Below are 25,112 nucleotides of genomic sequence, written 5' to 3'. Positions count from 1 at the left end.
CGAAAAAAGAGCAGAATGGCCCAGAAGACATGGCAAAGTAATTTTTTTTACACAACAATGCACCTGCACACAGAGCAAAACTGGTTCACGATACAATCAAAACACTTGGCTGGGAGCTGCTACCCCACCCGCCATATTCACCAGACTTGGCCCCTTCCGACTACCATTTGTTTTCATCAATGGGACACGCATTGGCTGAAGAACACTTCGATTCCTACAAAGAAGTCGAAAATTGGGTGTCTGATTGGTTTTCTTCAAAAGACGAACATTTCTATTGGTGTGGTGTCCACAAATGTTGGTCAGTACTTAAAATAGAATGTTTTTACTTTTCAATTCAAAATTAGTGTTTCATTTTCACAAAAAAAATGCTCATTTCATACCGGTACACCTTGTATAATGCTGTGACTGTACTTTATGCCTGTCTGAATTTCACAACTGAAACAATTTTCATCACTGAAAAATACTCATCAGTGTGCAAAGAACAGGCAGTGTAATATGATTCCTTATCATAACAGTATATGAAAATACATTAGGTTAATATAGAAACCCTCAATAGTGTCATATGGAATAAAATAAGCAAAAAGTTCTTTGTCATATGGTAACTCTGACTTTAGCAGCTCCTTTGGGGTCATTTTCCTCTGTTTGTTACACTATTCATATATTAAATTAACACCAAGTTTAACATCTGTTTATTATAACTATCTACATTTATTTAAATCTTTGACTTCATGTATACTATGGAGAGGGACCAAAAGAGTCAAATCAACCTGTATTCTGCCCAAGCTGACAATAGATGTTTCCTGTACTATTTCCATTACTAATAGAAAAATATCAAGGAAAAACATGAAATATTTTCCAGAAAACAGTTATTAAACAGAGACACAAGCAAAAAAAATTAAGTTAGATATGGTATTCATCCAATTCTGTCTTTTCTTTACACAAAAACACATTTCAGAACAATTATGGCTTCAGTCTTGGGGAATTGGTGTGTGTGTGTGTGTGTGTGTGTGTGTGTGTGTGTGTGTGTGTGTGTGTGTGTGTATTATTGTTATGAAGAGTGTGTAATATTGCTATTTACCACAACTGTTACCAAACTTTCCGAAATACACTTTCATAATAAGGCTTACAGGATTTAGGATTTAAAATTCTGAAGATTAATTCAGAAAATTTCAGCAATTTGCTTTTATATGGATTTGTTCGTGTTATACTGTCATAGAATAAAAATTTGGGAAAAGTTATATAGTGGTCCCCTTGCCTTTTTCGTGATTGACATATTACGATGTTAGTACATAATTTGTACCAAAACACTTGTCATTGGTAAGTATATTACATAATTCAGCTTTTCTGAATTTACCTTGTAGTTTCAGTTACCTGTAGCAAGAAGGTAATTAAATATGTAGCAAATATAGACCTCACACTATACTACAGATCAATTTGTTACCGCAAATTTTATTTTGTATTCACATATATTGGCTTTGACAAATCACAATCAAACTGCAGAATATATTTTGTGCTTGGCTCTTAAGTATTTCGATAAACAGTCATTTTAAAACTGCGAAGAGCTGCTGTTAAAATAGTTCTTTATTTACTACCAGTTTTGATCTTTGGATCATCTTCATCTATGATAAACTTATCTCATACAACAGCCTAGAAGGCAAAATTGATGCTGTGGGATCGGATAAAATTAAAGCTATCCTGCATCTCTGACACCTACATTAAAATTGTTAAAACAGGTAATCAAACTGTGTATCAGGTTTAGCTTTTTTGTGTGGAGACACACGACATACAGTCTGGTTTCCACCTTTTTGTTTGGAGATGTTCTAAATACTGACAGCACATAGAATGTGTCCACACAGAAAAATGGAACCTGCTTGACAGTATAATTAGATTGATTTACTGTGTTAGTAGAAACACAGTAAAATGTGGCCACATAGGTTATTATAAATAATTTTATGATACATGACGTTGATCAGAAGGTCAAAATTGATAATAAATACAGAATTATTTTAATAGCAGGTACTGGTAGTTTTAAGTAAGTGATCTAGATGACAACAGTGGGGGAAAGTATGCAATGAACAGTTCTCATATTTCAGTGTATTACTGTGGCTGCCATGAACAATAACTGTTAATACTGCCTACACAAGTAGCAGCATGGTGTCTCAAGTGACTACTTCAACTACTTCACCCACTGCACAATGTTTTACAGGATATAATCTGTGTGTTAACCCCTGTCTGATTCAGCTTCAACATAAGAATCTTTCAAGTCTTCTGCTCTGCTATCATAATCTGTTTCAGCTGGTCATCATCCCTCACCTACAGCTGCAGTCCAACCACAAACATGTCATTTCTCATTAAAGGCACCATAAGACAATGGTGTAAGGACACCACCATTGCTGCATTCAGTGTGTGTGAGATAAATAACTGGCTATCTATCTACATGAATGGTCACTGCCTTATTTAGCTACCCACCAACTCTACAACCACATAGTTGAAAATTCTGTCCACTTTAATAAAGATGATGTCAAAACTGCTTCAGTACCAATTCTGTATGAGTATTCTCCCCTTTTCAGCACCAGCTCTTCTGAAATGCAGAAATGGAAACAATCCATCCAGCACAACCTACATCTCTGCATTTCCTTTGGCTTAAACCTCAATCAACCTTTTCCAGTTTTTGCCATTCTCCTTCTACTCGTGTCTTCTTTATTTTTATTCCTCCCTTATCCGAACACTGTACTCTCCTTTCCCAATCCCACCCCTCACAGAACTTTGCACATGATAATGAATGTGTTATTGCTCTCAATAACTCGGCTGAAAATGAAAATCTATACCTGGTTTATTATGCCAAGGATTTGAGAATTTACAGATCGGCCGCTTGGTGAAGAGATTACATCCGGATCTCTGCTTTATGCCCTAGGACTGCAGAGGGCCTACACCTGATTTCCCACACAGCCAACAGTCCCAACAGCGAGATGTGTACTATGACTCAGATGGAATTTCTGCAGGGCTGATTGGCGGAGTTTTGCCGATCACCTAGATAAATATATCTGTTTTATTCCACCAGAACCTAAAACTACCTTCGATTTGTAGGGATGTTCTTACTGCCACTAAGAAGTTTACCTCTCATGGATACAAAATGGAATATATACCAGAGTGGAATGAACACTGCCAACAACTTTATGAAGAATATAGCAAAACTGGCAACAGCAATATTGCAGATGACCTCCTCCAAAGTATTGACACTGCTAGAGGAGTATGATGCTGTGAGACGATACAAAATGTAAATTTCAAACATTGAGGTTGAAAAGCGTAGAGGCTTCTGTGTAAGCTTGGCAGAGCCTCTCTCTCTAAAAAAAACTGTCTGAAGCCTGGTATTTCAGGTAACCAAATTGCTAACCATATAGTTGAAACATCTAGGTCGTCCTTGGAGAAATAACACATTTCCAAAATAAAACGACAAATCATCTCTCTAAAAGCTCACTGCTCAAACGAATCCAATTTCTCTTCACCATTTAAACTGATTGAATTGGATGAGGCCTTGAAACAAATTAAACACAGTAAAGCACCTGGTCTGGAATTTCCGATAAACAAGGGTAATGGGTGAAAAAAATTGGCTGGTCCACTTCTTTTCCAATATTCTAGATAATTTATCACTGCCCAACAAGCTAAAGAGAACAAAAATAGTGGCAATTTTGAAAACAGGTAAACCAGCTGACCACCCTCAAAGTTTCAGATCAATTTCCATTTTAAGCTATACTTATAAACTCTTGGACAGGATCATTTACAACAGAATTAGCGGCTTCCCACCTGAAGAAGCAAGTTTCAGGCCCTAGAGAAGTTGCTGTGACCAGGTACGGGCCCAACAACTTCCATAGAGGCTAGTTTGCAAGACAATGTGAACACATCTGCTGTGTTAGTAGACCTAACTGTGGCACGAAATGCTGTCTGGAGAGAAGAGATGATACACAAATTACTAAAAACAATCAGATGCTGAAAAAGTGTAACTCTCATCAACACGGTGATAAACAATGGGTATTTCCATGTTTACTTGGGAAAAAAAATGTGAGCAAGGAGAGGAAATTAAGTAATGATCTACCACAGGGCTCCGTCTTAGCCCCCCTATTACTCAACCTATATATTTCCGATCTGCCCAATACCAGCTCAACAAAATTCTGTTACTTGGATGATACTGCTCTTGCTTGTTGAAATATAGATCTTGGACAAGCGGAGACGGTTCTCACAGATCTAACTGTTATGAGTGCCTATTTTAGAAAGTGGCAAATTAAACCCAATAAAAGTACAACTGAAGTATGTACATTCCGTCTGAACAAGAAACAAGCTAACACGGAACTCGGAGTGAAACTTGATGAAAACACTCAAGGCCATAAGTACCCTAAGTACCCAGTACCATTGATTGCACCCTTTCACATATAAAACATCTTCAAAATACTGCTGTTGAGATAGAACTAAAAAAAAATACTATTCAAAAATTATGTGGAAAGACAAGGGGAGCTTCAGCAGACACCTTGCTCACATCCACTGCGCTGGTCTTCTCACCAGCTGAGTACTGTGCCCTGATGTGGCTAAACAGCCGCCAAACTGACTTGACTGATCTCCAGCTAAACCATACTATGTGATTAATAGCTGGGACAATGCGATGAACAGCCATTTATTGGCTTCCTTGCTGAACAACATCTACCTGCCCGCAATCCACAGAAGTGAGACCTCGTTTAGTTAGTATTGCAAGCTACTGGAGAACCTGGAATTACCCATACAGGAAGACATAACAAGTCTACAACAAAATAGATTCCATTCAGGAAATCCGCCATTACAGCAAGCAGAACAGCTATGCCAGTAATATTGAGGTAAGAGACCTACGGGAGCAGAACTGTAAACATATTGCAAATCCTGAAGAGAGTGAGTAGTTCCGAAAGTATAACTGTGATACTGCTGGCACAGAGATGGCCAGGAAACTATGAGTCAAAAAGAACACAGCTCACACAGGGCATGGTTGACGTGCAGACTCCCTTTACAAATGGGGGTGCAACAGTGTCTCTAGTTTGTGATTGTGGGGCTCCGAACCAGATGATGATGATGATGATGATGTTGTTGTTGTAGTTGTGGTCTTCAGTCCTGAGACTGGTTTGATGCAGCTCTCCATGCTAACCTATTCTGTGCAAGTTTCTTCATCTCCCAGTACCTACTGCAATCTACATCCTTCTGAATCTACTTAGTGTATTCATCTCTTGGTCTCCCTCTACGATTTTTCCCCGCCACGCTGCCCTCCAATGCTAAATTTGTGATCCCTTGATGCCTCAGAACATGTCCTACTAACCGGTCCCTTCTTCTTGTCAAGTTGTGCCACAAACTCCTCTTCTCCCCAATTCTATTCAATACCTCCTCATTAGTTATGGGGTCTACCCATCTAATCTTCAGCATTCTTCTGTAGCACCACATTTCTAAAGCTTCTATTCTCTTCCTGTCCAAACTATTTATCGTCCATGTTTCATTTCCATACATGGCTACACTCCATACAAATACTTTCAGAAACGACTTTCTGGCACTTAAATCTATACTCGATGTTAGCAAATACCAAATAATCAAGCATATTAGAGATTGCATTACTACCAAGGGAGTTGGAACAACCTCATGAACACTGACAATAAAGCTCTTATATGGATTAGGAACTTAGATACTGACATTTAGTTAGTTTTGTATGCTGTTGTCTTTCTATATTCTTGTCATATACATATACTAACGCTATATACCCGTATTTTTACACTGCAAGTGACCCATACAAATCCGCTGCCCCTCTGCACCCTTTCTACACTTTCAATTCTTTCCAATCACATCTGATCTACACATCTCCTCCCCCACCCCCTCCCACTACCATGCTGCATCAACCCCTTCCTTTTCCCCATATTCATCCACCCACATCAGTATGTATAAACAGTCAATGTGTCACAGATCCAAACAGTGTGTTTCTCATTATATATTGTGGCAAATGTGATTAAAAGTCAATAAGGGAATGGAGCAGGAATGTGACACTGGTGAGCATGGCGCAGGCGAGGAGGGGGGGGGGGGGGGCATGGCTTTAGGGATGGAAGTGGGTGTTAGACAGGGGCTTCAGGTGATTGAAGTCTGGAGGATTGTGAGATCAGATGAGGTATATGGACAACTTCCCTCTTTGTAAATCAGAGCAACTTAAACTGGGTGGCAGGAAACGAGCGCCTCAAGGCACAGCTTGTCAAGCAAGAACTGAAATCAAACATGTTGTATAAGCAATGTGGTATGCCACTGTATGACCAACTCTGCTCATGGCCACAAGCTGACAGTGGCTACTCATTTAAGTGACAGGTGGCTCTTTGATGTTGACATAAGCAGGATGGGTGCTTAGATATTACTCACTTGGCAAGGAATTAGGAGTAGGTGTAACACAATAATGAACCAGGATATATTGTAGATTGAGTGGGATGCAGGTGTCACTTCAGGAGGGTTGTGGGCAAGATGTTCCTCATTTGCTGGCACAATGATGAGTGCTTGAGGCCCTGGCATTAGATGTGACTGAGTTGTTCCAGTATGGGATGATAATGGGTAATGACAGAGGGTTTAGATGTCACATTGTTCATGGGGTAGTTGGAGAACTGAGGGCTTATATGGGTATGGTGCAGAAGATCTGTCTGCAGACTGTATAGTGAATGATGCCTTGTATTTGGGAACTTACAACATAGACTGTCAACAACTCAAATTTCAGAGTATAAATAATGAGCTGCCAGTAAACAATAGGTCAAAGGTGAGAGCAGAATTTGAAAGACATCAAGTTTAGAAGGGGATGTGTGATCAGTCTGAAAAAGGGGTAGTAAAAAGATGAAAGCTGAGGGAAAAATGAATGAAAATGGAAAAAAGCAAGGAAGTGGAGAAGGATGGATAAAAAATAAAAATAATGGAAGAGGGAAGTGTTTTACAAGATGCCTAGATGAATGTCATCAACTACCCACTTTCTTGTTCTGTGATTTAAGTTGACATGCTGAACATACATTAGATGGGAAAAAAGGTCTCATGACTGTGGGAACAGAAACATCTTGTGCTTTGAAAATGCCCAATCATAAATATGTAACACTGCCAGGAACTGTGTGACATAAAGGAACAAATATATATCTCTAAGACTGACAAATTATTTATTTCCATTATTAATGCACATCTGGATTTTTGTGTTTGAGGTTAGATGGAGTGTGTCAGATGGCAAGCTGTAGGGTGCAGATCAAAAATATCTTGTCACAGTTGCTGCCCACGCAGCAAGAAATGCATGTCTACAACAGCTACAGAGTAATAGGAGCCTGCAAGAATATGCAAGGAACAAAATGGCACTTTCTCTTGAGTGAAATCTGTAACAGGAGCGAATCTAGATCACATGTATGCTAACATTCATTCCAGATTAACATATTCATGTATTAACTCGAATAATATGTATCTTTTGTTTGTTTGTTTTTGTTTTGTGAAGTTGGGCAAAGTGTGTGTGGGAATACTTCCATATCACCTAACCATTTATAGTGGAGTGACAGCCACACTTCAATGGCTTTAAATGACAAATAATTTGCCAGAGTCAGGAGAGATTCTACCTTAAAATAAATTCCTGGTTTTGATTGCCAGCAGCCTATTACAAAGAACATTGAAAGCTGAATTCTTTACACAAAGCAGACACACTGAAGAGTGACAAATATGAAAATGAATCTAAGGGGCAATATTCAAATTGAAATTACAAGAATACAGAGTATTTAAAATCCTACAGGGCTTCATAATAAGAGAAATCCGAACAAATGGCAACAACTTCTATAAAAACAGTTGGTGTTGTAACATCGCAAGTTGTTCTGAGCAAATGGTTGTTTTTGGATAGCTTGCTGCATATAACTTTGGGGGCTGACATCTAGTGGCCTAACTGAGAGACAAATGAGCATCTGCCACTGCCTGGCCCCGTGGGAAAATTATTCAAGGTCCCTTACTGGACGCGTACATTCACCACCTCTAAGAACCTAAATAAATGATATTAAATATTATTCAATCATTTTCAAAATCGGTAAACTACCTTTTGTTATTCATGAGAAGATTGTATAAAAATTTCAACATTGTAACTATCATAGTTTTGAGATAAAAAATTACTAAAAAGTAAAAAATAGACACTTAGGAAACTAAATTCAGTTAGAAAATATGATAGTTTATCTTTTGGTATAATTGGAAAACATAAAATATGATAGGAAATATGATAGTTTAACTTTTGGTATAACTGGAAAACATAAACCAAACTCTCAATGTGCAGAATTAAATAATTGAGATTTTCATGTTAAAACTTTAATTTTTCGTTTTTGTAATATAAAAATCAGGCAAAGCTATTATTTGTGTCTAATATGATTGTGGGAGTAAATGTGAGTGTGTATGTCGGACATTCGTTTCATTTCAATGTTGCATTATATACTGTCTTAAGTAACCTACAAGAGTTACAGAAGCCTGTCGTGGGAAAAGGATCCTAGGGGATTGACTCACTTTGCTGATGACGTGTGTCTAGGTGTGATTGCTACTGTAACAGAGCACCCAGAAAGTCAGCTGGAGTAAAATCTGTATCCAAAGAATATTTCCAGAATTACTGTCTTTTCATTTTTGTTTATTAAACATTACTTTAATAATTGCTTGCCAGATTGACGCAAATGCGTCTGTGTTTAAGGATTCGTGCAGGCCAGTTTTGGCGTGAGTATGATCATGAGCGAGCATTCTGATTGGGAGCAAGTATGGTCAATCAGAATTAAGACCATTCCCTGATAGTTATACTGGGAGTGAGGCTGGAAGAAGGAAGTTGCTCGCTAGCTTTGAACGTGGGCAGTCATGTTACTAGTGCCAGTCAAAATAATGTGTAAGATGAAGAATTTCTTAGTGTTTGAGATATTGGTGAGCTAAGTCGATAGCAGTTGCTGTTGAAGACTGCTTGCCGAAATTTCGGAAATTTTGACTAAATCTGTTGGACAGATATTAGCGTGTGAAATATTGGTCTTCATAGTATCCATGTGACATGTTTCAGTATTCAAGCACTGAGTATTTTTTACGAGCAGTTTCTTTTTTAGAAATCCACAAGAAGGACCAAATGTAACAACTCAAATTAGTGGTGAAATTAATGACTGTGAAAATGTTGTTTAATTCAGGTTGGGTTTGGACAGATTTCTGGCTGTTGTGCATGTGAAATGTGTGTATGAGTTGTGAACTGGAAGAATATAGCCAATAGTTTAAATGTGGACTGAATAGTACCTTTTTTTGGCAATCAAGGACAAAATAAACATTTTTGTGTGGTAATTTTGGACATTATTTTCCACAAGCCAACTCATTTTCTTACTATCCGATTAAAGTGAATGACAGTTTTTCTACAGAACTTTCTTTCATAACTAGAGTTGCATGACCTCCGTAATTGCAGATATTAGATGGTGTTTTTCTTCAATGCTGCTTTTACATCACCTTGTAAGTATCTACGTTGCCGAGTGAAGGGACATTGAGCAGACGCCGTTGCAGCCCATACAGTGACAATGATGTAATGAGAAAAAAAGAAAAAACAAAACCTGCCTGGCTGCTGTGTCTACTGAGAGGTGTTTTGAAGTGTACAATGCACACACAGCACTGTCAGTGTTAAAAGTTTTATAAATCTAAATTGACTGATAGTGGTAGCATCGTTAGTAGTCCCTGTTCCCTCTCCTAACAATAACCCTGGTGGAAAGAAAGACGATGTGAGGGGTCGGGGAACACAACATCAGCAAAAAAAAGAGAGACATACTTGAAAGTTGCATACGGAACACAGACCTGGCTGACAAATATGCTGATGCAACAACAACAACAACAACAACAACAACAACAACAATGCATGGCTGAGCTGAGGAGTCTCTTACAGCATCAATGAAAACTGTAACACACAAGCATTTCACCTGTGATATTGAAAATCAGTATTTTAATTTTAAAGGGGCATTCTTGTCCTGAAACTAGTTCAGCAAAAGATACCTATCATCTTTATCATCATCAACAACAACAAATGTAAGACACTTAGATGTTCAGTTAATGTTATGGCAACTGCATACAGAACACTACTGTAACCTATATTAGAGTGCTGTCCAGTATTTGGACACCTTATGAAGAAGAGGTGACTGCAGTTGTAAAGGGAAGGCATAAGCACATTGCTAGGATCACACTAGGTCCACATAGCTCAAACAAAAGAGCAATAGATACATTCAAAGAACTGAATGGGAATCAGTGAAAAAAAGGTGAATGTTGTTTCTGTGAAATCTTATTGCATAACTAAAGACATCTCGTATAACCTTGTAGGCCATACAACAATTTTACAGCATCTATTACATATCATATGTAGGGATGAAGAGAATAATGTAATAGGGATTAGGGCCCATATGAAGTGGCATATAGTCGTTCACATCCACTCCCACTGCATATAGGAAAGGAACATGAAAAGGTAGATACAAACACTGACAGAGTGACAAAGTACCCTTTGCCATTCACTATACAGTGATTTCTAAAGGCGTATGTACATAGATGCTGACTGAAGCTTTAAAATAATTTTTCTATAATATGATAGGGTATGTAGTTCAGTTGTAGAGCATAATTCGCACATCTCAGTTGCTTATTCTCTTAGTACATATAGAATGCACCGACATGCAATGGAACCTCCAGGCTGGAAAATCAATGATATTAGGAAAATTACAGCTTGCTACTCACCCTAAAGATTAAGTTACAGACAGGCACAATGAAGACTGTTACAAATTTAGGTTTCGGCCAAAGCCTTATGCAGAAAACAACAAACACACACTACTGTTATGTCCAGCAGCTCAGACTGGAATGCAACTTTACACTGAGAGGCAATCTGAAGTGGGGCAAGGAAGGGGCTGGGGTAGCAGGTTATGGGTTGGGGGAGGGAGGAGCGCTGCCAGGCAGTTTGTGGAGGGCAGCACACAACGAGAGTGACCACTGTTGTCATGACTCACAGTGACTTCTTGGCAGAAAGCTTCTGCCAATTATCTGACTCTTCCACCTATAAACTCTGCTGGAGGGATCCCATCCCTGAAGTCTAACATAATCTCTAGTCCCTTCTTGAAGCCTTGGGCCATTCCCAGAATCTCTCCCCTGAATCCATTTCCTCCTCATCCATTTCCCTGCACACCCACCTTCTAGATGTTTCCCAAAATCCACAAATGCAACCATCCTGGATGCCACATTGTAGCTTGTTATCATGGACACTGAAAGGATTTCGGCTCTCACTGACACCAATTACCTGAAATCTGGCCTCCCACATCGAAGCTGCCGACCTCTTCCTTCAGCGGCTCTCCACCATCCCCACCCTTTACCACCTAGATCTCTACTCATCACTATTGACACCACTTCCCTATACACCAACATCCCTTATGCCCATAATCTTGCTGCTATTGAACACTATCTTCCCCAATGCCCTTCAGACTGCAAACCCACAACCTCATTCCTCATACACCTTACTAACTTAATCCTACCAAACAACTACTTCTCCTTTGAAGGAAAGGTAATCAAACAATCTGTGACCTGTTTACTGGCCATCTAGAGAAAACCCGGAGTTACCACTGAAACACATCCTTTGCTACTGTAATCTTACCAGCATCAATCTCTGTTAATCCACTGTCCCCACACCCTCCACCCAAGAGTTTCCCCTTCCTCTGTCCTGTCACCTCCTCCCAATCCACCTATTCCTGTCATTCTCATCTGCACCTCATCGGCTCCAGTACACATGTATCACAAGCCCAGCCCACACACGTCAACCCTCCCTCCCAAATTCCTAATGAGCAAAACCGCTGCTTCTGTCCAAATTGCTAGTTACCTGTCCCGAACTCTACTGCTCTTCCTTCCTCATGACACACTCTCTCTCCAGCCCAACCAATAAAACCTCCACCCCACCATAGTTTTCCTCTGAAATACAATCTCGGCATCGTGTGCCTGTTGGCGTGATGTAGGGGCACAGGTGTGTGTGTGTGTGTGTGTGTGTGTGTGTGTGTGTGTGTGTGTGTTAGTGGTCTCCTTTACTTTTGATTTACCTTCTACCACAACTTTCCTTCATATTTACAATAACTCATTATTTCTACAGCACAAGATTAAATACCAATTCATTACCACCTGTAAATCACAAAGTACAGCATTATTACCTTTACAACTGCAACAAAAAAGTCGTGTGAATGTCATTAAAAGGTTATGTTTCAATTTCTTGTGATTACCATGACCATAATGACCATAACAACATTATACAGGTTTAAAATAATACAAACTGAAAATTCAAAACCAACAATAACCTTATAGAGACAATTATGTGAACTAATTATTTACAGTTCAGTATATTAAACTTTTTTGAATGATGTTATTTTGCTGTTTGAGGCTGCTTTTTTTATTGAAGTAAACACTATTTCTCTTAGAACTAGCTAATCCCCTTGGCCATTATCAAGCAACACTGCACAAGAATTACATGATCAAGTGCTTCCATTTTGTCAGCACAGCATGATCCACAGAGAATTATGGAAAGATCAATATTTAATTGTGTCCCATGTTCCCATCAAATAGTGTAATATTGTATAATCACTGATGTGAGGTTCTACATCTAGAACGAAAAACTGCAACCCCTATGGGAGTTTAGTCCCCTACCACACATATACATCTCATTAAAATTGGTCAGCCTAGGTCTTAAGGGTAACAATATACCTGCAAACTAAAAATCTTGACTGTCCTCTCCCTATACATATACGAGCTAATGATATTTTTACACAAAAAACCAGAATTGTTCATTAGAATCCAATTTGATCATCCATACAGTACAAGGAATAAAGATAATTTTATGCTTATTGCCCATAGATTGAAATTATATGCTCAGTCTCCTCAATATATGGGCATGCAAGTCTACAACAAACTTAAAAGGCAAAAACATTCTAAACATGAAACTAGGGATACTAAAAAAGAAGTTACATGAAATTCTTATACACAAATGTTATTACTCATTAGAAGAGTTCATGGAAGATGAACTGATAATTTGAGCAGAATCCAACTGCAAATTAGCATTATATTGTGAAAAAAAAGTCCATTATCAAGAAAGATATTTACCTATGCTGGAAAATAAGAAAATATAGATACTGCTACACAGACTAAATATAGTTTTAAAAATTAATATTAAATTCTAGTTCGTAATTTTTTACGTATCTCCTGTACCATAATCACATGATTTAAGTGTATGTTATGAGACTAATAAATCACAATTCACAATGCACAATGGTCAATAACTTAAAATAAAAAACAGTCTCATGCAGTAAATGACTTTACAGGAAACGCAATGAGGCAGTGGATTCAGGCATAAAAAATGCTATTAAAATATGCTTGATGTACTCACAGGTATCTGGTGCAAAACGAACTTGTTCACCATTACAGCCTGTTATAAATTCCTGAGCTTGGGCAAATAATAATTCATGATGATCACTTGATACACTAGAAATTGGAGCACTAAACTTTACACAGAGGACAGCAAGAACACCTAATGAATGTTGTTGCAGGTCTAAAGTCTCAAGGACATTGTCCAAATGCTGACCATTCTTCATTAAAACTTCTGTTGACTTGTTGAGTAGATCACATAATTCTCGGAAGCTACCTGTTAACAAGGAAAAATATTCAATTAAAAACTGACATAACAGGTTATGCAGACTGCCGCTGACTGGAAATACTGTGACAGTTAACAAATAAAGTTTTCTCATAGTGAAAATTTAGATTCCTGCCACTACAGATTGCAAAACAAATCTACTGTGAAATGAAATGATGATCATATTGTTTTTTATAGGCCCACAAAGAAGCATGACAACAAACTATTGTATTTGGAGTGGGTTTTGACATTTGCCCAGTAGTTGTGCATACTCTGGCTGTCTTGCTCCTTCCTTTCCTTTGACCAGTTGGTGCCTGTCTTCTTTCCTGTTGATTTGTCCTAGAATCTCAGTTGCTTAACAACTCTCTTGACAGATTTCTGGACTTCTAAGTCTCTCTCTGTATCTTCTTAGTCTCTTTCTGTATCTTCCAGTTCCTATCAAACTTTTATCATTTCTATCAACTACATTAAATTGATCTTTCTTGTTTGCCAGTAGTTATGAGACTGACTGATCAACATGCTAGGAAACATCCTGTTGAGATGTCCACTAATGGCTAGACTTTCTTTCCAGCTACATCCGTATTTTTTCACAGTGCCTGTAGAAGCCCTGGTTTTGTTGGCTTTTATATTCATTATCTTGCTGGACTGGCCCCAGTATTTTCCCGCCATCTTTCTCTGTTGGATTTCAAGTTTGTCTGTGAGAACTTTCCTCTTGAGTACTAAATACTCTGTAGTATATACATCTTCAGGGTGGGTGACTGGTAGTGTGATTCATGTCTTCGTTACAAGACAGACCCTTTTCTGTTATTGGTTCTCTTGATCAGCTGGCATGTCAGTTGCTGCTTGTTAATTCGCACTGATTGTGCTATTCTTTTGGAAAGATTGGATTCCAGCCATTCTCCCAGATATCCGAACCTGTTGGTTTACTTGATTTCTCTCTGCTCCAGAGGTAATGTGTAAGGAGAATCACTAATGTTTGTGATGAATTGTGATTTTTCAAGCAACGGATTTGGCCGTATGTCTGCTTCCTGTTGTCTGAGAATCTTGAACCGATTCACTGAAGTTTCTATTGAATTGGATTTAAGTGCCAGAACATCAACAAATTCCAAGGAATCAACACTAAACCCATTGCACTTGTGCCCCAGAGAGATACTATCAGGTAGACCCTGTCTACGTAACTCTTTTTGCTACTCTCTTTTCATATTTTCTGGTGCACAATTAAGGACGAGAAGAGAAGGGAGAGACTATATCTCCCAGTCTGACACCTGTCTTGATTAAATGAAACATTATTCTTATACCTTTGTAAGTACACAAAAAAGTACACACCTTGAATGAATTATCTGAACTGGACATAAACTGATAAATGTGATGTACATCTACAGATAAACAAGTCATTACAGTTTCACAAAAATTGGGCAATTCTAGTGAACAAGCTTCACAAATTGAGCAAATCGATAATGTGTTGGTCCACCTCTGGCCCTCATGCAAGCTTGGGCTTGGTACTGATTGAGAGAGCTGTTGAATGTCCTCCTTATGGATACTGTTGCAAAGTCTGTACAATTGGCATGTTAGATTATCAAAATACTGAGATGGTTGCAGGGCCCTGTGCATAATTCTCCAAATGTTCTTAATTGGAGAGAGATCCAGCTAACTTGCTGGTTGAGATAAGGATTGGAAAGCACAACAACAGGTGCTAGAAACTCTCACCATATGAGGGTAAGTATTATCTTGCTGAAATGTAAGCCCATGATGGCTTGCCATGAAGGGCAACAAAATGGGGCGTAGAATATCATCAACACACTGCTGTGCTGTAACAGTGCTGCAGATGACAACCAAAGGGTCCTGCTAGGAAAGGAAATGGCACTCCAGATCATTATTCCTGGTTGTCAAACTGTATGGCAGGCAACAGTCAGGTTGGTATCCCACCAATGTCCAGGGCATCTCCAGAAAAGTCTTCATCCTTGAAACTTATCGACTGGAGTACAATTGTCTTTGGTGATGAGCCCTGCTTGAAATTGAGCCCTGATAACCAGTGAAGACGTGTCTGTAGATGTCCTGGGAAGAAGTGGGATACCACCCTGACTGTCAACCGTCATATAAGCCTGATAACCAGGAGTGATGGTCTAGGGTGCCATTTCTTTTCATAGCAGTACTCCTTTGTATGTCATCTGCGACATTCTTACAGCACAGCAGGACATCGACGATATTCTACACCACATTTTGTTGTCCTCCACGGCGAGCCATCCTGGGTTTACATTTCAATAATGCCTGCCTGCATACAGTGAGAGTTTATACTGTTTGTCTTTGTGATTGCCAAACCCTACCTTGGGCAGCAAGGTTGATGGGTCTCTCCTCAACTGAAAAAAGTTTGAAGCATTATGGGCAGGACCCTACAAGCAGCTCGGTATTTTGATAATCTAACATGCCAGTTGGACAGAATTTGGCACAATATCCCTTAGGAAGACTTCTAACAACTCTGTCAATCAACGGCAACTAAAGCTTGTATGAGGGCCCGAGGTGGACCAACGTGTTATTGACTCGCTCAATTTGTGAAGCTATTTCTCTTGAATAAATTATCCAATTTTCTGAAATTGTAATCCTTTGTTTATATGTATACGGACCTCACACCTACCGATTTAGGTTCTATTTGGACAATTCCTTCATGGTGTGTCATATTATGGTCTTAAGAGTGTATATCAGCAATTATTTGTAACATATAATTATCACCAAAAATGATAAGAGAGATAGTAATAATCAATCACTCAGTATATAATATGAGACTGCAGCAAGAAATGTTCTCTCATTACATCTAGTAAGTTAAACAAAAGTTAAATAAAAGCCAAAACTGTATATGCAATAGATGTATGGAAAGTACTTTGACAAGATACAACTGTGATTAGCTCAGTCCAATGATAAAAAAAGACAGCTGTGCTCCACAGGAACCACAAAGAGAACACCTGTATAAATAAAAAATTATGGTACATAACTGAAAACATAAAAAATTAATGCTTAAATTATGAAAATAGTACATAATATACTGAAAAATAACATGAACTACTCTCAACAGCGAAACATTTCTGTTGTCAGACAGTTCAGCACCTGAACCTACAAAGAATTTTAAAACACATTTCAAACTGGAAGATCAATCTGGGCTGATTTTTAACGAGTTGGCACTCCTGGGAGGGATAAATAATCTGATAACCAGGATGGCTAGGTGAATCATAGTTGCATAATTGAACAGCTGTTGGTGGTGTTGAAACCACAAAGGTATGATCCTGGATTCTGTCAGAAGATTGTCAAAGGGACTTGTATGAAATGTGCCTTTGACTAGCCTTCTCCCATAACGATGAACTGGGTGTAACAAAGACAAATCCAATAATGCTGCTGAACCACATATAGTTTAACTGCAACAAGAGCAGAACCTGATAGAGGTGTTGGTGCTGTGTACAGTGCCCCAATAGGTGTGATATGAAAGGAGAGAGCAACAAGTTTCTGTATGCAACATGCTTTACATTGATGGATATTTGAAACCATGCCAGTTTACTGTGGAAAAAACTAAAATTGCTCCTCCTGGAATTATACTGGCAGATTGACAAAGAGTCATCACGCATTTTAAGATCAGGTATAGGTGAAGAACAGGCAGGTCTGGAGCTCTTTCAACTCACTTCCTAGTGTTGGGTCACGAAATCATAGGATTTCAGGTAAAGGGTTCCCCACAAAGCACTCTTCTGCCAGGACATGGGGATTGAGGTTCCTTGTGTTGGTGAAAAGGAAGCTGGCCTCACCTCAGAAAAGGGGTTACAGTGACAGTGTGTTCAGGGTTCAGTAGTATCCTGAGCAGGTAATTAGGATTTTTTGATGGCAGTTCCAAAACTAGTCATCAGGTGGACAGGGTGAAGGCATTTCTTCACTACAATATCAAACAAATATGACACCTCACAAATGTTGAGTGTAATCATCTCATAAGGATGTCATTTTCTGGAACATTATTTATATATTTATATATATATATATTTTTTTTATTATATTAGATTTACTTTCATTCTAACTGATCCATAGTGAGGAGGTCCTCTAGGATGTAGAACATGTCAGAAAAACAATATCTATTTGTGGATACTCAACAGCCCCAACTCAGCAAATAAGGATGCTGTAAGTTCTTCATTCCAACTTCTTCCAGCACCTCTTCAGCAAAATGGCATTGGCAAAATTAAAAATAAATTTGAAACAAACTGCTGTAGAAAGATTAGCTGCTTGTGAAGAGAAGGGAAAGCTTCCTGGTTTGAGACATTTGCCAAAAAATATAGCCAAGTATACTGCATAGTATGTGAATCTTGTGCTAACCATTTCAAGTGAATTTCAAAGTAGGAAAGAAATGAAACAATGTCTCTTATACTTCCTTAGAGTCAACACTTCCACAAAATAAGTGAGGCCTGAAACAGAGTGCAAATGAGATCACTCTGCTAATATCTACATGTGACTGAACCTTTTTAACTAAATGGGCATGCCCATGAGAAGAGGTTGCATCATCACAAGATAGAATCAGAGTGGTGATAAAACTAGTGGTGCAACATTGCTAGTCGCCAAAAATGTTCTCTGCTTCATGCTCATTACAATTGTAAAAACTTGAATTTACTATAAATGTAAGCGTAAAACTTGGGATCTACTCCCTATTCTGCTATCACAGAATTTCTCAGCATATAGGGAGATTTACTCAAAATCAAAGTGTTCTGAGACTCCATTTGGCCCTTTGTCCAGTCATTAACAAACCCATATCAAAAGATATGTTTGCTAAGCACAGCATGTTTTAGCAGCACAATTGACTTATTCAGTTACTGACCCTACCTACAACTTTACTGTCCAATTACAAATTAACCCAAGTAACTTATCCAATCAGGTCAGTTTATGGAGGTACATCAATGAAAGGATATTACAAGTAACACCATCTGGACACTGCATAGTTGGCTGTGTGCTTACAGTGTGATGCTGATACAAACTACACTGCACAAGCTCAAGAACCCACCCAAAGGTCTTCAGTTGTATACAAAAATATGTTCCACGTTAAACTGAGAAACATAACTTAGTAATCTGGGATAGGTGAGCAACATCACACTGGTTTATAACTAGACCCCAAGAAGAAACATTAAGTTGCGTACTCCTAGTGAGAAAGCTTATATAATACCTAAGAGTGCAACAGGTCATAGCAAGGATTCCTAGAACTACACCAGGGGTTGTCAACCTTTGGCCCTTGGGCCAGTCCTTGCCCTTGACATCAGTTCATTTAGCCTGCCAACAGTACTTGAATCTGCTTGATAAAACATATGGAATACGAGATGTAACTATGCTACTGTTGATTTTACTAAGACTAAGTGCAGCCAATCCCAAAGAAAGCAGGTGCTGACAGATGTGAAAATTACCGAACTATCAGTTTAATAAGCCACGGCTGCAAAATACTAACGCGAATTCTTTACAGACGAATGGAAAAACTGGTAGATGCGGACCTCGGGGAGGATCAGTTTGGATTCCGTCGAAATGTTGGAACACGTGAGGCAATACTGACCTTACGACTTATCTTAGAAGAAAGATTAAGAAAAGGCAAACCTACGTTTCTAGCATTTGTAGACTTAGAGAAAGCTTTTGACAATGTTGACTGGAATACTCTTTTTCAAATTCTAAAGGTGGCAGGGGTAAAATACAGGGAGCGAAAGGCTATTTACAATTTGTACAGAAACCAGATGGCAGTAATAAGAGTCGAGGGGCATGAAAGGGAAGCAGTGGTTGGGAAAGGAGTGAGACAGGGTTGTAGCCTCTCCCCAATGTTATTCAATCTGTATATTGAGCAAGCAGTAAAGGAAACAAAAGAAAAATTTGGAGTAGGTATTAAAATTCATGGAGACGAAGTAAAAACTTTGAGGTTCGCCGATGACATTGTAATTCTGTCAGAGACGGCAAAGGACTTGGAAGAGCAGTTGAACGGAATGGACAGTGTCTTGAAAGGAGGATATAAGATGAACATTAACAAAAGCAAAACGAGGATAATGGAATGTAGTCAAATTAAATCGGGTGATGTTGAGGGAATTAGATTAGGAAATGAGACACTTAAAGTAGTAAAGGAGTTTTGCTATTTAGGAAGTAAAATAACTGATGATGGTCGAAGTAGAGAGGATATAAAAAGTAGACTGGCAATGGCAAGGAAAGCGTTTCTGAAGAAGAGAAATTTGTTAACATCGAATATAGATTTATGTATCAGGAAGTCGTTTCTGAAAGTATTTGTTTGGAGTGTAGCCATGTATGGAAGTGAAACATGGACGATTACTAGTTTGGACAAGAAGAGAATAGAAGCTTTCGAAATGTGGTGCTACAGAAGAATACTGAAGATAAGGTGGATAGATCACGTAACTAATGAGGAGGTATTGAATAGGATTGGGGAGAAGAGAAGTTTGTGGCACAACTTGACTAGAAGAAGGGATCGGTTGGTAGGACATGTTTTGAGGCATCACGGGATCACAAATTTAGCATTGGAGGGCAGCGTGGAGGGTAAAAATCGTAGAGGGAGACCGAGAGATGAGTACACTAAGCAGATTCAGAAGGATGTAGGTTGCAGTAGGTACTGGGAGATGAAGCAGCTTGCACAGGATAGAGTAGCATGGAGAGCTGCATCAAACCAGTCTCAGGACTGAAGACAACAACAACAACAAGTGCAGCCATCTGACAATGATTCTTCTGCAGCAGAAATCATCTATGGTGGACCACTCAGACATGTCTACCCTGCATGAGAACCTTCATTCCTATGGCAGCAAGTCGACAGTTCCATCTCTAAATTTCACCCATTACCGGCATCCCAACTTACAGACCTGGATATTTTTGTACATAAGTTTCAATGGATTTGTTCTTATATCACATTGCATACAGACTCTGTCGAATCACCATTACAAACACTGTACACAGGCCATTATCTCATACTAACATGGAATGGTGTGTCAGGTGGCAGTTGACGCTAAATAACGAAAAGTGTGAAATGATCCACATGAGTTCCAAAAGAAATCCGTTGGAATTCGATTACTCGATAAATAGTACAATTCTCAAGGCTGTCAATTCAACTAAGTACCTGGGTGTTAAAATTACGAACAACTTCAGTTGGAAGGACCACCATAGATAATATTGTCGGGAAGGCGAGCCAAAGGTTGCGTTTCATTGGCAGGACACTTAGAAGATGCAACAAGTCCACTAAAGAGACAGCTTACACTACACTCGTTCGTCCTCTGTTAGAATATTGCTGCGCGGTGTGGGATCCTTACCAGGTGGGATTGACGGAGGACATCAAAAGGGTCCAAAAACGGGCAGCTCGTTTTGTATTACCACGTTATAGGGGAGAGAGTGTGGCAGATATGATACACGAGTTGGGATGGAAGTCATTACAGCATAGACGTTTTTCGTCGCGGCGAGACCTTTTTTGAAATTTCAGTCACCAACTTTCTCTTCCGAATGCAAAAATATTTTGTTGAGCCCAACCTACATAGGTAGGAATGATCATCAAAATAAAATAAGAGAAATCAGAGCTCGAACAGAAAGGTTTAGGTGTTCGATTTTCCCGCTCGCTGTTCAGGAGTGGAATAGTAGAGAGACAGTATGATTGTGGTTCGATGAACCCTCTGCCAAGCACTTAAATGTGAATTGCAGAGTAGTCATGTAGATGTAGATGTAGATGTAGATGTAGATGAATGAACATACAGAATTGAGTGACATTCTTCTGTTCCAGAACTCGTTTGATTGTAGACTTGATAATGCGACAATTGAAGCTCAGTGATTTGTAAGCAAATGACTTGTTGAAAGAGATGCACAGAGAAGGAAAGCTTGTTGAATTTTAATCACTGCCTATCTGATGCTAAGTTTCCAGAAATAAGGAAATTTGCCGCTGATATGATATCAGGGTTTGGAGCAACTTTTTTTCCTGTGAGCAAACATTTAAAAAAATGGAGTATGGGGAGTGAGCACATCAAATGAGATTCACTGACGAACACTGGGAAGTTACGCTCTTGATTCAACGCAGCAATACCAAGCCAAACATTGGAGATATCTTGAAAGCCAAACATCTCTTTCAAAAATCTCACTAACTGTTTTTGCTGATAGTTTGTGAGATTCAGATATGTGCACACTAGCTCTGATGTAAGTACCTTTTAGCTAATGTTTCCTCCTTTGATAATTTCCTTAGTAAATACATATGATGGTTGTCATTCTTTGTTATGCATTGCATGGCACTCATCCACAGTTAACATGGAATGCTGAACTTAGTTTTTCATCGTTTTTCCTGGAGCTTTCATTCTGGCTTCCAAGCACTGTACTAAATGATGATGTGGCCCATGCTCATCATTTAGTCAGTTATCTGGCTCACTGTGAAAAAAGTTTAGTGACTTCTGAACTACACAAAGGCTGGCTGATCCACCAGTCCCTTTTTCATAATATGATGTCCATATTCAGCCCAGGTTTGGCTCAGCCTTATGAACAAAACTCTACCTGCCGGAACACTGGTTCATACTTCACAGTTGGCACTAGAACAGTGTACATACTGCTCAAAGTCCTTCAGTCATAATAAACTCATGGGTGATTACCACCCTTCATAAGCAGCCTTACTTGGAAGTACGACTCTGCCATACAATCACAGCAATACTTCAATAATCAATAACACATGAGACGGAATGTGCTATCAGAACAATTTTGTCATCCATTTTATACTTCTTTACCAGAACTTGGCATTATAAGGCATTTTAGTGGCTGTTCAGGAATTCACCCTGTGTATCCAGAATACTGAGAATGTAGCCACCGTCGAGTTATACAAATTGTCTGGCCCCGTGATCGACAACTTCATCATATACTTCCAACTATTTTATTACAGTCAAATTAATAGCTCAGAGTATAAGCAGACAGGTCTCTGCTAATAACCTGACAACTACACTACCAGAGTGTTAACAAAATCATGATGACACAGTTCACACAAATCTCAAAATGTCCTGTCAACTTGGTTCCTTTTTTCCTACAATGCACAGATCTTCCTATCCCAATCAACTCATTTTTACAGGCTTTCAGTTCCCTACATCAGCCATTATTAATTAAAATTTGCAGTCTCTTGTGATCATATTTCTGTCACATAAAAGAATCATTCACATTTGAGAATGACAACTATTTATAAACTGGAAATGGGAAGAGCAACATTCCACAACATATGCCAGTTTTTTAAAGTATTTTCTTCTCAACTTTTCAGATCTCACTGCCATTACTGCCTGCATTACATGATCCTTTGATGAAGAAAGATGCGGGCTTCTGTTCTCAGCTTAAAGTGAGTCGAATTTCTTCCGTCTATGTTCTTAACAGGACAGAACAATAGATAATCATTAGACAGAAGCTCTTGACTGTTAAGAGCAAAAGGGGGGGGGAGGGGGGGCAGGATATTTACCAATGTAATATTGCTTGTTATGATGACCCTATGCAATATGGCATTAAACAGTTGTCATTTCTCTGTGCAAGTTTTATGACTAGAGTTAGAAGTGCTTTCACAATCAAGCACTAACAATGCTTACTACACTTTCTCGTCAGTATTCATGGTTAATTTTTAAATGTGCTTTCCAAAGAAATTGACACGAGCTCATTCAGGTAGGGTCACTATATCTAGTACCTGGATCGCAATACGCATTAAAATGACTGTAGTACACTGAAATGGCTCAGTTCTCAAAGTAAACAATCCACAGATTCTTAATTCAGAGAATATGTAGAAATTTATAAGAAAGTATACCGAAAGGTAACAGCAAAAGCAAAATTGCTGAAACATGCTAAAATGAGAGTATAAGGAAAGAAATCAAACTCTATGTCAGAAATTGTAAAAAGTGAAACAGGAAACAGAGGAAATCACAATCACAAATATTAATATTGGTAAAAAGGTTCTGCCAAATTATCAATGATTACTTTATAAATGTTTTCTGAATTCCAGACTGGAAATTCACAAATCATGAAAAATTAAAATATTCTAGACCACATGTAGAATGAGTATAGTTCCAATTGGTGAACATGAAATGGTAGATTATCTAAAGCCTCAAATGCAAAATGTTAACTTGAATAAGGGCCAGTATCACTTATAATAAGAACTACCTCACTAATTGCAAGGCCTTTGGCACACAATGCCAACAGATATAATTTACTGAAGGATAGTTTCATCAGAGATTAAAAATTTCCAGAATAATACCATATTAAAAAGCTATACCAGACATAAATTCAACCCATGTCACTTCTCTCTATAATATTTGAGAGATTAATGAAAAACTAAGTCACAAAATACCTAAGTGATCACAAGATACTGATGTACTTCAAACAAGTAGAAGTACCAAATATTTAGTGGCTGACCCAGTTGTCTCCTTCAGGCACTGGAAGTTTTACTGTTACATGTACTGTTGGTGGTTTCCATCTGAGCTCTTGATATTCATGCAAATGGTTCTCTTTTCTCCAAAGGTCTCTTTAATTTTCCTGTAGCCAGTATCTATCTTACCCTAGTGATATGCACCTCTACATCCTTACATTTGTCCTCTACCCATCCCTGCTTAGCAATTTTGCACTTTCTGTCTATCGCATTTTTGAACTGTAATAAATGTAGTACCTTTTCTGTCTGTGTGTTTCTTTGCATGTGAATATTTCTACCGTTTGTTTCCTGTTTTCTCTGCTCCAGATGTAGCTCCAAATACACCAATTTAATGATAGGAATGAAGTACAAGAAGAGCTGTGTAGTGTTCGTTGCAGTTTGCACAGCCTTTTTAGATGGTTACAGAACAAGGTTTTCATATTCCAGTAGTGCTATTGTTTATAATTCTTGTGTACAGACTGATCTAATTTCAGACTCTAGATATATTACAGCATTATTTACTGTTCATTTACAAAATAAATACCAAGCAAGGTGTTGAAATGTTATGGCACTGCACTAGCATTCAGGAAGAATGGGGTTTAGGCCTGGTCCAATCATCCTGACATTGGCTTTGCCGTGGCTTCTACAGGCTGATAAGCTGAATCCTGGGATAGTTCCACCGAAAAGGTCATTATAAACTTCCATCTTCCTGCTCCACACTTTCCTGGTCCAATTGTATTACATACATGTGTACATATGGGTAAATATCCAAAATTTATTTCACATGACTTATACCACTATGTTAATTGCTCAAAGAACAAATAAATAAATAAAATTTGCTTTAAGTGCCAGACCATGCTGCTTGATGTTTCCTTAGCGGTAAAATAATGTGTTTATAATGTGTTTCTGGATAGGTATATTCAAGCAGTAGCTGTCATATTCCAATAACTAATTTCTTTTTCTGTTTTAGGTGTACTACTATTTAATAGAGTTTTACACCAGACACATTTCACTTTTATTTATAAATCATCATCTGTGGTGGTTCTTCTTTGTTCCTCCTAT

The 25,112-nt window shown here is 38.5% G+C and overlaps 1 protein-coding gene across 1 annotated transcript in view; it reads right to left on the bottom strand.

The window, feature by feature from the left end:
* LOC126354026 (COP9 signalosome complex subunit 3) overlaps positions 1–25,112 on the bottom strand; it is a 102,616-nt gene that overhangs the window by 48,367 nt on the left and 29,137 nt on the right. Inside the window, exon 2 of the mRNA XM_050003358.1 lies at positions 13,427–13,681. Within this exon, the coding sequence (XP_049859315.1) occupies positions 13,427–13,681 (255 nt within the window). The remainder of the gene's footprint in view (positions 1–13,426; positions 13,682–25,112) is intronic.

The sequence above is a fragment of the Schistocerca gregaria genome, chromosome 3, assembly GCF_023897955.1.
Source record: "Schistocerca gregaria isolate iqSchGreg1 chromosome 3, iqSchGreg1.2, whole genome shotgun sequence".
Taxonomy (NCBI): domain Eukaryota; kingdom Metazoa; phylum Arthropoda; class Insecta; order Orthoptera; family Acrididae; genus Schistocerca; species Schistocerca gregaria.
Note: the sequence above shows the minus strand (reverse complement) of the source record. Positions and strands in the feature narration are given on the sequence as shown.